Genomic DNA, 16,657 nt, shown 5'->3' on the forward strand with positions numbered 1-16,657 from the left:
GTCACCTGCAGTTTTTCCAGCAAACTGGGACTTTGCACTGGGCGAGAGATTCATGACAAATGCAAGCTAATTAAGGGGCCAATGCTGTACAGCACTCTCTGTAAAACAAAATTGGGATATCATCCAGACCCGTCAACTTCAATTCTTTGACTAGCACTTCTATGCCCAGGATTCCTATTACTATGTCCTCCATATGGGAGTCTGTGTAATGGTCAAACAACATTATGTCTGTACTATACTCCTCTGGGAATGATTCTTAAACGCTTTCCTTTTGCTATCTTCCATTGCCAAATCAAACAGGTCGACAAGTGACTAGATAGAAACCTTCAATCCGCTTAGTTTCTTCTGGTTTGAACAGAAAGTGTAATAATCTTTGCTCCCTCAGCATTTTCTGAATTTTGCTATCAAGCCACTGTGGGTCTTTTCTCTCCTTAATCCACATATTTGGCAAATACTTCTTCAGAGTGCAAAATTTTGAATCAGTTTAAAATTTTTCCCATAGTTCCTTATGTCGAATACTACCAAAGAGCTTGCTGGTCACTGATTTTCATCCTGTCAAACTAAAATGCTGTGAACTGTTGCATTACTTTGCTCAGGGAGTGTACACAATGAAACATCACTTTCAGAATGTGGAATAATCACTACAAATGTGCCATAGAGGTCAATATCGGGTCTTGTCTTGTTCTGATATGTAAATGATCTCCCACCATATACGTCAAAAAAAAGTTTTGCATCACCTCGGTTCCTAGAGTTCCGGAATCTGTACAGAAAATTGGAATAGAGATCAACATAACATCATTTCCGCCCTTTTTATTGCTCATGAAAACCACACATTGAATGTTATACCACCATACAGTGAGACCTTCAGAGGTGGTGGTCCAGACTGCTGTACACACCGGTACCTCTAATACCCAGTAGCACATCCTCTTGCATGGATGCATACCTGTATTCGTCATGGCATATTATCCACAAGTTCATCAAGGCACTGTTGGTCCAGATTGTCCCACTCCTCAACAGCGATTAGGCATATATCCCTCATAATGGTTGGTGGGTCATGTTGTCCATAAACAGCCCTTTTCAATGTATCCCGGGCACGTTCGATAGGGCTCATGTCTAGAGAACATACTGGCCACTCTAGTCAAGTGATATCGTTATCCTGAAGAAAGTCTTTTGGTTGCACAATCAGTTGGAGAATGGCATTCACATATCGTACAGCCGTTACGGCGCCTTCCATGACCGCCAGCGGCATATGGCGGCCCCACATAATGCCACCCCAAAACAGCAGGGAACCTCCTCCTTGCTGGAAATTGTCTGGTTGAAGGCATATGCGACACTCATTGGTGAAGAGAACGTGATGCCAATTGTGAGCGGTCCATTCGGCATGTTGTTGGGCCCATCTGTACCGCGCTGCATGGTGTTGTGGTAGCATAAATTGACCTCACCATAGACGTTGGGAGTGATGTAGCGCATCATGCAGCCTATTGTGCACAGTTTGAGTTGTAACATGACGTCCTGTGGCTGCACAAAAAGCATTATTCAACATGGTGGTGTTGCTGTCAGGGTTCTTCCAAGCCCCAATCTGTAGGTGGCAGTCATCCACTGCAGTAGTAGCCCTTGCGCAGCCTGAGCGAAGCGTGTCATCGACAGTTCCTGTCTCTTTGTATCTCCTCCATGTCTGAACAACATTGCTTTGGTTCATTCCGAGACACCTGGACACTTTCCTTGTTGAGAGCCCTTCCTGGCACAAAGTAACAATGTGGATGCGATCCAACTGCAGTATTGACCGTCTAGGCATGGTTGAATTACAGACAACGCGAGCCGTGTACCTCTTTCCTGGTGGAATGACTGGAACTATCGGCTTTTGGACCCCCTCCGTCTAATAGGCGATACTCATGCGTGGTTGTTTACGTCTTTGGGCCGGTTTAGTGACATCTCTGAACAGTCAAAGGGACTGTGTCTGTGATACAATATCCACAGTCAACGTCTACCTTCAGGAGTTTTGGGAACCAGGGTGATGCAAAACATTTTTTGATGTGTGTATGTATGAAGCAGAAATAGTTTTCCTTGCTTACAGTCTAAGTATTATAATCAAAAGGAATATTTTCAGCATTCGAAAATGTAAATAATGTTTTCTTAAAAATATCTAACTGGTGCTGTGCAAATGGACCGTCATTGACTTCAGACAAAGCACAGCACATGCAATTCAGTACTGCATAAGGCCCACATATGTCATTATAAAAAATACTTGGAAGGGTAACTCAACAAAGGAAACAGAATGTTCTAAATCCTTAGCTGTTAACAGTGATAAGAACTTTTTACTGGAAGTCATATCGAATGCCTAAACTCTGCTACTCTTGTGTTACAGGTAATGACAAATTTTGGATAAAAATACCAGAAAGTTTGCTCGCTTTTCCTATTTCCATTCACTAACATTATTTCTTCCTACTCTGGGATAATTTGTCATTGAGAAACGAAGTGTCTGTTGTTCAGAAGTGTGTAGTATGGATATACTTGGTGTCCACTCTAGAACCTCTTGTAAACAGCCCTTTGATCTGTTAGGCCTTACAGCACATTTACTCCCTTATGGATTTTGTTTTCAGCAATCAATCACTCTTAGAAAACAACAATAATATTCCTCAATGTAATACTAGGAGGAGAAAAGATTTAGACTACCCACCACTCACAGAAAGGAATGAAGGATTCAGCCATAAAATACCTTTAACGAACCACCCAGTGACATAGAGAATTTAATGGATATTAAAATTAACTCTAAACACAAGCTAAAATCATATGGGCTTGATAATACCACCTGCTCTATAGAAGAATTTATGGGGTGTGTAATAGTATTTTGTGTGTGTGTGTGTGTGTGTGTGTTTTAAAGGGAGGGGAGGGATTGGGGGGGGGAGAGGGGAGGGATTGGGGGGGAGAGGGGAGGAGGGAGGGAGAGAAAGAGAAAGTGAGTGAGAGAGAGAGAGAGAGAGAGAGAGAGAGAGAGAGAGAGAGAGAGAATATAATTTAAATCACTGCATGCTTGAGAAATCATTTACATGGCGACATGTTGTCACAGTTTCCATTAGGAAAGTGGACTGTAATTATAAAACTGTCTTGTGCCATGTCATAACTAGAGGTCACAATTATGATCTACATAATATGTAAATAACTAACTGCTAACATACTTTCTTGTTTCTTCAAATCCTCTGCTTGTCCCTTTTCTAGAAGCACTTCTCCTTCTTTCACAAATTGAATTATTCCTCCAAAATGTGGTGACAGTATTTCTTCCACGTATTCAGCACTTCTGGTATTTAGCTGTTCTCGAAAGGTTTCTGCTTCCTTAGAATTATCCTTTGTTCTCTCCTAAAATAACACATTACATTAATCTTTCAAAGTAACAAGTTCATTATTTAGCGATAGTCATGATAATTTACAGATTTTGATAAAACTCTTAAAAACACACACAAGTCTGTTAAAAAAACTTAAATGAAGAAATTAACAGTTGTGACACTATCATATAGGACCAAAAATAATGCACATATAACAATGCAGGTGGATTCCTGCCAGCTATTATGCTTCCCTTCCCTTCAATTATTTGCTGGCGTAATTGCTGGAATATAGAATATTTTATAATGAAATTGGTTTTTCATATACTAAATGAATTTTATTTCACCTCTGTCATGTATTTTTTCTATCACAATTAGTATTAATGCAACCAAAATTTGAGATTAAGTAAAAACTGTCATGGAAGCTTTTAATTATAAAACTCTGAAATGATTCAGATCTGAAGACTTTATTTGCAGTTTAATTAAATGAAAATTCTATTCTTTAATAAAATTCAAATATTATACAAATATTTTGAGGTGTTCGCAGTTATTCATAAGTTCATTCAGTCATAATTCTACACCCTTGGAATATGGACTACAATGTTATTCGCAACTGGCAGGTGTTGTCTATTAGGGCCAGCTGTGCTGTAAACTTGACCATTCTTATGGTGGACAACTATTTTTTTCACTGCTGTTCAGAGATTCTGTGGACTCATCAGTTTCATCACTGTCCATAAATGCTGCAAAAGTCACTTACACCACTTTCATGATTTGAGTTCTTCTAGTAATGCTCCCCGTATAGCCTCTTCCTTTAGTGAAATGTACCACTTTTACACAAATGTACTTCACACTCAGTGACAGAACAGTTACACAGGTCACAGAGATCATTCAAAAAATATTTCTGTCAATCTGTCAAATAAATTAAACAACAATGCCTCACAACTTCGAATGTCCATCCTCTACAGAGTCTCACTCAATGCTCAATTTATAAAGATGGCAGTGGACCGGGTATGTGCAGTGGAACATGCACAGTAACAAAGAAAAAACTCCAGGGTCAGAGTGACCTGGGTGTACACTTCCAGGGTTAACACTTAGCGATATCACAAAGGAAACTGTTAATTATTATGGATATTAAATGAGTTGCAAATCTGAGAAAATAGTGACTGAACAATTGTGTCAGAGAAACTACCAACGGAAATTGAAATTCACTTTACAAATTACTATCATGTTGTGCCGTGTTATCTGTTTACCAATCTGCTGTCAACCAAGGTACTGTGTCGGCCGTGTCCCACATATGCTGTCTCTTATGTAGCAGAAAGAGTACATCTACTGTAGCTGATCATGTGTTGCTTCCTAGTTCAGGTGGATTAAACAATGTGAAGTGCAGTGTTAATGACAATTTTTCTTTTTCTACTGTCATGAACTGTAATTTTATAATCGTATCTATGACTGTTTTCCTTAATTAAAACTATTATTTTGTATTTGTCTTATGAATTGATTACTTTTGTGACTGTTTCAAATAATAGTCTTTTATTATTGTGCTTATTTGTTCATTTGACATTTTATTGTTATATGTTTTTTTTACAATCTTTCTACTTAGTTTAACTGAACTTAACTATTCTGCTGTTGTGATTATATAAATCTGAACCAAAGAAAGCATTCTTCAGATGACTCTAAATGGGTTATTATTTGTTTATAAGATGCATTAATGCAATAAGAAGAGTCAATTTTGCAGTTGTGTCATTTTATTCTTTCGTTAGTTAAATCTATTTAATCCTACATGTAATTCTGGTTATGCTCAGCAACATTTAATCAAGTAGTTGACTTGGTGCCCTCCACACATTAATATATTTTTAGTTTTGTAACTTTTCCTTGGTCAGTTAAATAGTTGCAAAGTACTTGGAGGATGTAATTGGTGGCACTCAATCTTTAAATAAATTTCATTTACAATGTTTCATTGCTCCCTGACTACAATTAAGACAAATTGTTTTGTTTCAAAATTCTGCTCTATTATTTCAATCTGCATTATCATCAGGCTGGCAACCAAACAGTGCCACCCTAGTGGTTGGACACTGCATGCTCATGTCATCTTAAAAAGACCGACTGCAATACGACAAGGAGGCCTTTCCAACATCACGCAGTCCCTACTCTTTTACAAATCACACTGGGTCTGTTCTCTCTTCTAATAGTTCTAAAAGTCAATCATTCTTTTTTTCTCTTAATCTTAAAAAAGCTGACCTGTAGACATATATTGATTACTTTCCAGTTATGATCTAATCCTTGTTGTCCAAGTATTTCAGATGCTTGTGCTCCTTGATGTTGTCTCTGAAATCAGCTTCATTCAGTTACCTTCAAAATGCCACTGTGGTTACAGTCCTATGTTGCCAACTATTGTCACTTAAGAGTGATGTAACAACTGTACTTGCGTACCAAGATTTAAATTGTTAAATGAAATTAAAATATTGTTACCCTTAGATTAATGCTTCCTGAGGGTGCCAAATTAATCTATGGTGAATTCTTGCAGGGAGAGGGGAGGAGATGTACAAGGTGCCCCCAGACCGCGAACATGAGAAACTTTAATTATTAAATTTTACAAAGAGGCTGCCTCTCCATTCATCAACTTTCTGTTGATGCAACAACAAATAACCTGTTCATACTGGAATAGGCTGAATCATTATCATCCCACCTGCCCCGCAATCAAATCGTGCCACAGGATCACCTGACTTGTGACACTGAGCGCTTTTAGAGCTGCAGGCAAAAAATATCTCTCTCTTCTGTTCCAAGCTGCTGTCAGAGCAGACACTAAGTGGTTTATTAATCTTCTTTACCTCTGCATTTTCCTTCTCCTTGAAGGAGGGTCTGGGGCTACTGGAGCTACTTTCTCTTGTTCTCTGGCAATCCTCACTTTGTAATCCCCACGAGCAAACGCACCAATATGGTTTCTTTTCCTGAACGTGAGTACCTTAAATGCAAGCTCAAAGAACTTTGAAATTACGACTAAACCCCGAGTGGGTGTACAGGGCTCGGGGCTCGTAAGAGGGGGGAGGAGTGAGGGATGCAGAAGCATCAGTGGCAGGTGGCCATACAGCACTGAGCTAAGAGTGAATGGTGAACACAAGGCTGCTGCATCAAGCCTAGCAGAAGGTAAGCAAATGTCTCTGTCCAAATCCAAATGATGTACCATGTCTTTTACAGGGTTTTTAAACAAAAGGTAAAAAAAAATTCCTTGCATTAACAAATAAATTCTCTCAATTTTCCTTGAACGTATTGGCAATTTTCAAAGAAAACAGTTTGACTTCCATAACAGCAGAGGCTCATTTACAATGCACTGCTATTAACCAGGTAGGTCTACGAAGAAGAGTGCTACTTGCCACAAAGGAAACAGGAATTTTCAATCCTTTTATCAGATAATCATTAGTAGGAACTGTAATCCCAACATAAAATACAACAATGATGACTCACAAAATGAATAAAAAATTGATAATTTGCTATTACAAAAATTTATTCTTATGTAAGACTGTTTGTATACCAGAAAAAAGCAAAAAATCTATGAAAAAGGGACTGTTTTACTTATATTAAACAAAAGTTGTTCAAGCAATCAAAAATTTCTTTAAACATTAGTGCAGTTTAGAGAGGAATCAAATAAACAGGTAGTTAACAATGAAAATGACAATGGCCTTGCCACAGTGGATACACCGGTTCCCGTGAGATCACCGAAGTTAAGCACTGTCGGGCGTGGCCGGCACTCAGATGGGTGACCATCCGGCCGCCATGCGCTGTTGCCACTTTTCGGGGTGCACTCAGCCTCGTGATGCCAATTGAGGAGCTACTCGACCGAATAGTAGCGGCTCAGGTCAAAGAAAGCCATCATAACAACCGGGAGAGCGGTGTGCTGACCACGTGCCCCTCCTATTCGCATCCTCCACTGAGGATGACACGGCGGTCGGATGGTCCCGATGGGCCCCTTGTGGCCTGAAGATGGAGTGCCTGCCTGCCTAACAATGAAAATGACTTTCCACAGGTAATTCCAGGTAACAAATATAAAACCATTTTAGGAATGAATAAAGGGAAAGCACTTAGTGATGTATATATTGTGACAGAAATGGTTAAACTGGAAGGAAAGTCATACAAAAGGACTTGCAAACTTATTAATGGAATGTTTGCAGAGAAAGATAATTTCCAAAGTTATTCTATTTCAAAAGTAAGACAGACAAGGCATAAGTAATCTACAGACCTATAGCACTCTTCTTGCGTTAATCTCTATTATAGTTCTAACGCTTGGTAAAAATTATCGTATCCCTTGTTTTTACACGGCTATGGCATTAGACATTTTGTACATTTGTAATCACCAATTATCCACACTAAACCATACACTTTCTTCATGTTTTCATCTGCAGTTTGTTTTGGGACATCCTTCACATGGAGCATCTACATGAGTCTATACCTGAAATTAACTGCAAATTTCTTATCTGATGAAAATGAAATGGTGGACCATTTATACCTTCACCAAATTTGAGTAAATTTCTGTTTGTTACGATGTGGTCAAAATAAAGAATTTTACGTGGGGTACAGTGTTTTACTTTATCAATTTGAGCAACATGCACACCTAGTTTAAAATGACGTATAAAGAAAAGTATTCCACAGATCAAACTGATAGTTAACTTGTACCAATTTCATATAATCGAAAGTTCACTGTTATCAGTATTATGTTTGTATTAAACAGATAACTTTCCACTGTTTTTCCATAATTATAACCATTGCAGTAATCTGCTGAGATTTAAAGAAAAACTGTTACACCTGACAAGAGGGTGAAGTAGCAGTACCTAGGAAATTTTTCAGTCTTTTACGGACTTAATTCTATGTGAGGAACATGGCCATGAGGAGTTTGTTGAGTCAATAAGTTCAATTTCTGCAAGGAAAAAAATAAGTACATTACAAAAGAAATAAAAAGACTGAGTGTGGTGGATAAATGACGGCTGTGTAGTGCTGGAATGGAAACAAGGAGGGGGCTGGATGGATGAGGACAGTGACTAACGAAGGTTGAGGCCAGGAGGGTTACGGGAACGTATGATGTATTGCAGGTGAAATTCCCACCTGCAAAATTCAGAAAAGCTGGTGTTGGTGGGAAGGATACATCTGGCACAGGCTGTGTAACAGTCATTGAAATGAAGGACAGTTTGCCGGTGGTCATTCACGTGGATTGTTGGTTGTCATGCCTACACAGAATGCAGCACAATGTTTGCGGCTTAGCTTGTGAATCACATGTTTGGTTTCACAGGTAGCCCTGCCTTTGATGGGATAAGTGATGTTAGTGACCGGACTGGAGTAGATGGTGGTATGAGGATGTATGGGACAGGTCTTGCATCTAGGTCTATTACAGGGGTAAGAGCCATAAGGTAAGGGATTGAGAACAGGAGTTGTGTAAGGCTGAACGAGTATATTGTGTAGGTTTGGTGGACAGAGGAATACCACAGTAGGAGGGGTGGGAAGGATAGTGGGCAGGACATTTCTCATTTCAGGACAACGACAAGAGGCAATCGAAATCCTGGCAGAGAGAGTAATTCAGTTGCTTCAGTCCTGGGTGATATTATACTGAGTTATGAGGGGAATGCTCCTCTGTGGCCAGACGGTGGGACTTTGGGACGTGGCGGGAGGCTGGAAAGATAAGGCACAGGAGATTTGTTTTTGTATAAGGTTGGGAGGATGATTACGGTCAGGGAAGGCTTCAGTGAGACTCTCAGTATATTCTGAGAGAGACTGCTCGTCACTGCAGATGCGATGACCACGGGCGGATAGGCTGTACGAAAGGGACTTCTTGGTATGGAAAGGGTGGCAGCTGTCGAAGTGGAGGTATTGCTGGTGGTTAATAGGTTTGATACAGACGGAGGTAGTGATGTAGCCATCTTTGAGGTGGATGTCAACATATAGGATGATGGCTTTTTGGGTTGGATTAAGTAGGACCAGGTGAAGCAAATGGGAGAGAAGTTGTGGAGGAATACGGATAGAGTGTCCTCACCTTCGATCCAGATAGCAAAGGTGTCATCAACGAATGTGAACCAGGTGAGGGGTTTAGAATTCTGGGTTTTTAGGTAGGATTCCTCTAAATGGCCCCTGAATAGGTTGGTATAGGATGGTGCCATAGCCATACCCCAGATTAGTTAGTAGGTAATGCCTTCAAAGGAGAAGTAATTGTGGGTGAGGATATAGTTGGTCATGGTGACTAGGAAGGAGAGGGTTGGTTTGGAATACACTCCTGGAAATGGAAAAAAGAACACATTGACACTGGTGTGTCAGACCCACCATACTTGCTCCGGACACTGCGAGAGGGCTGTACAAGCAATGATCACACGCACGGCACAGCGGACACACCAGGAACCGCGGTGTTGGCCGTCGAATGGCGCTAGCTGCGCAGCATTTGTGCACCGCCGCCGTCAGTGTCAGCCAGTTTGCCGTGGCATACGGAGCTCCATCGCAGTCTTTAACACTGGTAGCATGCTCAACACGTGGGGCGTGAGGTCTCCACAGTACATCGATGTTGTCGCCAGTGGTCGGCGGAAGGTGCACGTGCCCGTCGACCTGGGACCGGACCACAGCGACGCACGGATGCACGCCAAGACCGTAGGATCCTACGCAGTGCCGTAGGGGACCGCACCGCCACTTCCCAGCAAATTAGGGACACTGTTGCTCCTGGGGTATCGGCGAGGACCATTCGCAACCGTCTCCATGAAGCTGGGCTACGGTCCCGCACACCGTTAGGCCGTCTTCCGCTCACGCCCCAACATCGTGCAGCCCGCCTCCAGTGGTGTCGCGACAGGCGTGAATGGAGGGACGAATGGAGACGTGTCGTCTTCAGCGATGAGAGTCGCTTCTGCCTTGGTGCCAATGATGGTCGTATGCGTGTTTGGCGCCGTGCAGGTGAGCGCCACAATCAGGACTGCATACGACCGAGGCACACAGGGCCAACACCCGGCATCATGGTGTGGGGAGCGATCTCCTACACTGGCCGTACACCACTAGTGATCGTCGAGGGGACACTGAATAGTGCACGGTACATCCAAACCGTCATCGAACCCATCGTTCTACCATTCCTAGACCGGCAAGGGAACTTGCTGTTCCAACAGGACAATGCACGTCCGCGTTGTATCCCGTGCCACCCAACGTGCTCTAGAAGGTGTAAGTCAACTACCCTGGCCAGCAAGATCTCCGGATCTGTCCCCCATTGAGCATGTTTGGGACTGGATGAAGCGTCGTCTCACGCGGTCTGCACGTCCAGCACGAACGCTGGTCCAACTGAGTCGCCAGGTGGAAATGGCATGGCAAGCCATTCCACAGGACTACATCCAGCATCTCTACGATCTTCTCCATGGGAGAATAGCAGCCTGCATTGCTGTGAAAGGTGGATATACACTGTACTAGTGCCGACATTGTGCATGCTCTGTTGCCTGTGTCTATGTGCCTGTGGTTCTGTCAGTGTGATCATGTGATGTATCTGACCCCAGGAATGTGTCAATAAAGTTTCCCCTTCCTGGGACAATGAATTCACAGTGTTCTTATTTCAATTTCCAGGAGTGTACATAGGGCACTGGGAAAGGTAGTGTTCAATAGGAATGTTAATGTACAGGGAGGTGGCATCAACAGTGTGGTAAAGGGACAGGAACTGCGGAGAGTCGGTAGAGGAAATGGTTGATATCTTTTATACAGGATGGTAGGTTCCGGGTAATAGGTTGAAGGTGTTGGTCTATGAGAGCAGAGATTCTCTCAGTGGGGGCACGCAGAAGGTAGGAGTGCAGTGAGTGGTAGGGGTGAGCAGAGAAATTGACTCTGAGGAGAGGTTCTGGGATGGGCCTAAGAATTTGAGTATTGACTGCAGATCCTGCTGGATTATTGTAATGGGGTCACTGTTGCAAGGTTTGTAGGTGGAAGTATCAGATACTTCCTAAAAACCCAGAATCCTAAACCCCTAACCTGGTTCAGATTCATTGATGACATCTTTGCTATCTGGATCAAAGGTGAGGGCATCCTATCCACATTCCTCCACAACCTCAACAACTTCTCCCCATTTGCTTCACCTGGTCCTACTCAACCCAACAAGGCACCTTCTTATATGTCGACCTCCACTTCAAAGATGGCTACATCGCTACCTCCATCCATATCAAACCTACTAACCACCAGCAATAACTCCACTTCGACAGCCGCCACCCATTCTACACCAAGAAATCCCTTCCATACAGCCTAGCCACCTGTGGTCATTGCATCTGCAGTGACGAGCAGTCCCTCTCAGAATATACGGAGTGTCTCACTGATTGTAATTATCTTCCCAGTCTTGTACAAAAACAAATCTCCCGTGCCTTATCTTTCCAGTTTCCCACACCTCCCAAAGTCCCAATGTCCAGCCACAGAGGAGCTTTCCCCTAGTAACTAAGTATCGCTCAGCACTGGAGCAACTGAATTACACTCTCTGCCAGGGTTTCAATTACCTCTTGTCGTTCCCCTGAAATAAGAAATGTCCTGCCCACTGTCCTTCCCACCCCTCCTACAGTGGTATTCTGCAGTCCACCAAACCTACACAATATATTCGTCCAGCCTTACACAAACCCTACTCCCAATCCCTTACCTCATGGCTCATACTTCTGTAATAGACCTAGATGCAAGACCTGTCCGATACATCCTCATACCACCACCTACTTCAGTCCGGTCACTAACATCGCTTATCCCATCAAAGGCAGGGCTACCTGTGAAACCAGTCATGTGATTTACAAGCTAAGCTGCAACCACTGTGCTGCATTCTATGTAGGCATGACAACCAACAAGCTGTCTGTCCACACGAATGACCAACGACAAACTGTGGCCAAGAAACAAGTGGACCACCCTGTTGCTGAATGAGCTGCCAAACATGATATCCTTCATTTCAATACCGCTTCACAGCCTGTGCCATATGGATCCTTCCCACCAACACCAGCTTTTCTGAATTTCGCAGGTGGGAACTTTACCTGCAATATATCCTATGTTCCCATAACCCTCCTGGTGTCAACCTTTGTTATTCATTGTCCTCACCCATCCAGCACCCTCCCTATATCCATTCAAGCACTACACAGCCATCATTTCACCACCGCATCCAGTCTTTTTATTTCTCTCCTTTCCCACTACCCCCCCTTTCTCTCCCCTGTCCTTTGTCCAAACTGCAGCACTTCACTGTCTACCACCCCCACACCAAATTATCCCTGCCCCTCCCCGCCCCAGTTTCTCCTACCCCCACCTAGTCGCCACTCCCATCATGCACTGTTGCTGCTGCTCGCAGTGTGGTTTCAGCTGCCTGTAACTGCAGTTGTGTGTGCGAGTTTTGTGTGTGTGTGTGTGTGTGTGTGTGTGTGTGTGTGTGTGTGTTTATTATTAACAAAGACCTTAACATCAGAAAGCTATAATTGTGAGAATCTTTTTGTTGTGCCTACCTGCAACTCAGCATCTCCGCTATATAGCGAGTAGCAACTTTCCTTCTCTAATACTGTTACATTCCTTCCTGGATTTTCCATAGTTTGATTTTTGTACATACAAAAATTATATCTCTTCGCACAGTAACCAAATTACTACATTTTTAAGTCAAGAACCTCAACACTACACACGTGTAAACAGGAGAAAACTATGTAAGGTTGTAACCACAAAACTGTTGGTCCACTTCTACATATTCACCAACAACACTGCATGACTTGGGAGAGACCTTGATTGCAGTGGTCTGACTTTTTGATAGTTGAGGAAATATTCCACATTTAATCTCCTTACCATCATTCTGTAGATGCCTGCCATGCTATGGTTTCTTCATCTAATGAAAGATGAAAAAGTAATTGGGTGTGATGTTGTGATAATAAGGCGGTGAGGCAAAATTTCATAATGCAAAGAAGCAGCATGTGAAACCATGTGTTGTGCATAATGATCCGGGTCACTGGCATGCAACACAAACATCCCCTCGGATAGCTTCCTATGATGCTTCTGGTTGACAGCCTCTGTAGCCTCATCAGGAGATTCAGGTAGCATGTTTCTGTGATGGTTTGCCCCTTACAAGCACAATATGTTAGCACCACACCATGGCATTCCAGAAAACATTCAGTGTTGCCTTGCTCAATGATGTTTGGATCTTTGCCTATGCTGGCCATGGTGAATCCAATCTTCAAATGGTTCAAATGGCTGTGAGCACTATGGGACTTATCATCTGAGGTCATCAGTCCCCTAGAACTTAGAACTACTTAAACCTAACTAACCTAAGGATATCACACACATCGATGCCCGAGGCAGGATTCGAACCTGCGACCGTAGCGGTCGCGCAGTTCCAGACTGAAGTGCCTAGAACCACGCAGCTACAAAGGCTGGCTCCGTATCTTCACTGCTTGCTTTGCTCCTTTGTCTTGAGGTCACAGTGGTAACATAGCACTCATCCATGGTGGTTATGCACCGACTGGCACAAGACAGCTGCAACACTTCTGCTGCTGCCTAAGTTCAGCAAGCTTTTAGAATGAGCGTGAGCTGCAGTGGAACCCAGAGAGTGGCAGTCTTTGTCTCATTCAAAATGCCTTGTATGATGTTCAAAACTCACCTGTAACTGACTTTTACTTTTTCCACTATTGCCTCAATTATGGTTTTTGAGCACCTTGGCCTCCAATTCTATTGCAATACCCGATTCTTGACAGAGATGTGATCTATACTACTTCATTCTTTGCCCTTCGGACTTGTTTGTCCATAATGAAAGCATCTGTGCCATTTAACCAGTGTGTCAGATGAGAAGCTGCATTATACCCATACATTTCCATCAACTTGGCATGGAGTGTCATAGTGTTGTTCCCTCTCTAATGCAGAAAACGAATGATCACACAATATTCCACTTTATCAATAAAAATTATAACAATCTCTCTTAATGTATGAAATCTGAGAAAGACGGAGAAATCAGAAAACACACTTCTGCATACTGCCTGGACTATAGTGTACACACACTGCCCCTTTTAAACTGCAAACTAGCGGTGACTTTTGTCCTTTCATATGCTGATACAGCTTTCTATCTGAGCTTTTCCTTAATCTGAGCCTACATAGATCATGAGATCACTCTAGGCTGTTGTTGTTGTTGTTGTTGTTGTTGTCTTCAGTAAAGACTGGTTTGATGTAGTTCTCAACATTAGTCTCTCCTGTGTAAATCTCTTTATCTTACATAACTACTGCAGCCTACAGCCACCTGTACCTGTTTACTATAGTCAAACACTGGTCTCAATTTTTACAACTCCCCCCACCTACCTCTCTCACCAAATTAAAATACCTTGATGCCTCAGGGCATGTGCCATCAACCTAACCCATTCTTTTCCCCATGATCTGATTCATAGCCTCTAAATTATCTACCCATCTGGTATTCAGAATTCTTCTGTAATTCCACATTTCAGAAACTTCTATCCTCTTCTTGTTTGTAGTGTTTATCACCCACATTTCGCTTCCATGTAAGGCTGCACTCTACACAAAAATTTTTAGAACAGCCAGTAGCATATTTGTCTTTCTATAGGAAAAAACTTTTTTTTTGTAGTTGCCAGTCTGCATTTTACACCCTCTCTACTTCTGCCACCATCTTATAGAAAAACTCTAGTATTAACATTAAGAGTCTAATTTCCTATTCTAACTACCTTAACACCATCTGATTTAATTCAGCTGCATTCCATTACCATTGTATTACTTTGGGTGATAATCTTATAAGATGTTTTCAAGATATTATCCATTCCATTCAGCTGATCTTCCAAGTCCTTTCTCATCTCTGACAGAATTACAATTTCACTGGAAAACCTCAAAGTTTTTATTTCTTCTCCCTGAACTTTAATTTCAAATTTCTCCTTGTGTTCCTTTACTTTTTGCTCAATGCACAGACTGAGTAACATGCAGGATAGGCTACAAATGTGTCTCACTTCTTTCCTAGCTACTACCTTCCTTTCATGTCCTTTGACTTTTAGAACTGCAGTCTAGTTTCTATAAAAGTTGTATGTAACCTTCCATGCACTCATCAAATCAAGGTTATACAGGGTGATTTTTTCCACCGTCTATAAGCTCTAGGGATTGTTCAATGAGAGGATAAGGAACAAAAAAGGTCTACTGAAGTTATGGCCAGTAATGCTTGGTTTTCATGCTAGAAACCATTTATTCAATCATATATTGTTACAGAGACTTTGGTCTAATCGTGCGTACGCGTGCACGCATGCGCGCGTGCGCACACACACACACACAAGCTCTCCTGTGAACCTTCTGTAAAGTATGGAAGGTAGGAGACGAGGTACTGGCAGAAGTAAAGCTGTGAGGATGGGGCGTGAGACGTGCTTGGGTGGCTCAGATGGTAGAGCACTTGCCCGCAAAAGGCAAAGGTCCCGAGTTCGAGTCTCGGTCTGGCATACAGTTTTAATCTGCCAGGAAGTTTCACTGAATGGTGTGGTTGTTATTGGCAGGGATAGGTGTCCTGGCACAGCCTTGCTGCCCATTACCATCTGCCTTTCACCATGTCAGCAAGCTATCAATTCAAATGTGGAATCACTGTGTACAATACTGTATCACATCCACTACAATATCAATCAGCAAGAGAAATGTATCAGACACAAAATTACCAATTACTATGGCAAAATTAGGCTAGGGCATGATGTATGAGGAACAGAAGCACCCTCTCAGCAGAAACCACACACATTATAACTGTGGCTGCATGTTACAGTGTGTATTAGATTGTAGTCTCTATAATGAAGTGTGACTGAATTAATGGTCTCTAGTACGGAAACCATGCTTTTCCGGACATATGTTCATTAGACCTTTTCTGTTCCGTATCCTCTCATAGGTCAATGCCTAGGGTTTGTACATGGTGGAAAAAAATCATTTTGTATACTTCCACTTTCTCATTTCCAGCTCAAAATGATTTTCTGATTTTATATTTAGAAATTAACAAGTAATAAAATAAAGCAGATTTGAAATTATGACAGTATAACATGGAGAATTCAATTTAGGAAATTGTTAAAATCACAAATAGACAAAAGACTGATCAGTCCTTACCTCCAAAAGGCACAACTTGTAGAATAATTGATACGAACACTTTTGTCTTCAGTCTTTCTCCTGACAGACAAAACCCTCTTTGCCAAGTGGCTAAATGACTTGCATCCTATTCTCAGACTTCACCAATAAATTAGTCTTTCCTTAATGAGGAAGAATCCTTATATTCCAAATGTTACGGGCGTTGTTTTCTAGTTTAAGATTTTTGACATAAGTATTGGGAATTCTAACTCTTGATAGTGATTACTGACCAGCATTCCTCTCCTTTTAAGTTGTATAAAGCTAGTCTTTCATCA

At 42.0% G+C, this 16,657-nt stretch overlaps 1 protein-coding gene across 2 annotated transcripts in view; it reads right to left on the reverse strand.

Annotated features, from left to right (window-relative positions):
• The window catches only part of LOC126190873 (vacuolar protein sorting-associated protein 52 homolog), a 130,173-nt gene that overhangs the window by 15,022 nt on the left and 98,494 nt on the right, over positions 1–16,657 (reverse strand). For both annotated transcript variants that reach the window (XM_049931472.1, XM_049931473.1), the window contains exon 11: positions 3,177–3,354. In XM_049931472.1, coding sequence (XP_049787429.1) covers positions 3,177–3,354 — 178 coding nt within the window. The remainder of the gene's footprint in view (positions 1–3,176; positions 3,355–16,657) is intronic.

The sequence above is a fragment of the Schistocerca cancellata genome, chromosome 6 (genome assembly GCF_023864275.1).
Source record: "Schistocerca cancellata isolate TAMUIC-IGC-003103 chromosome 6, iqSchCanc2.1, whole genome shotgun sequence".
In the NCBI taxonomy this organism is placed as follows: domain Eukaryota; kingdom Metazoa; phylum Arthropoda; class Insecta; order Orthoptera; family Acrididae; genus Schistocerca; species Schistocerca cancellata.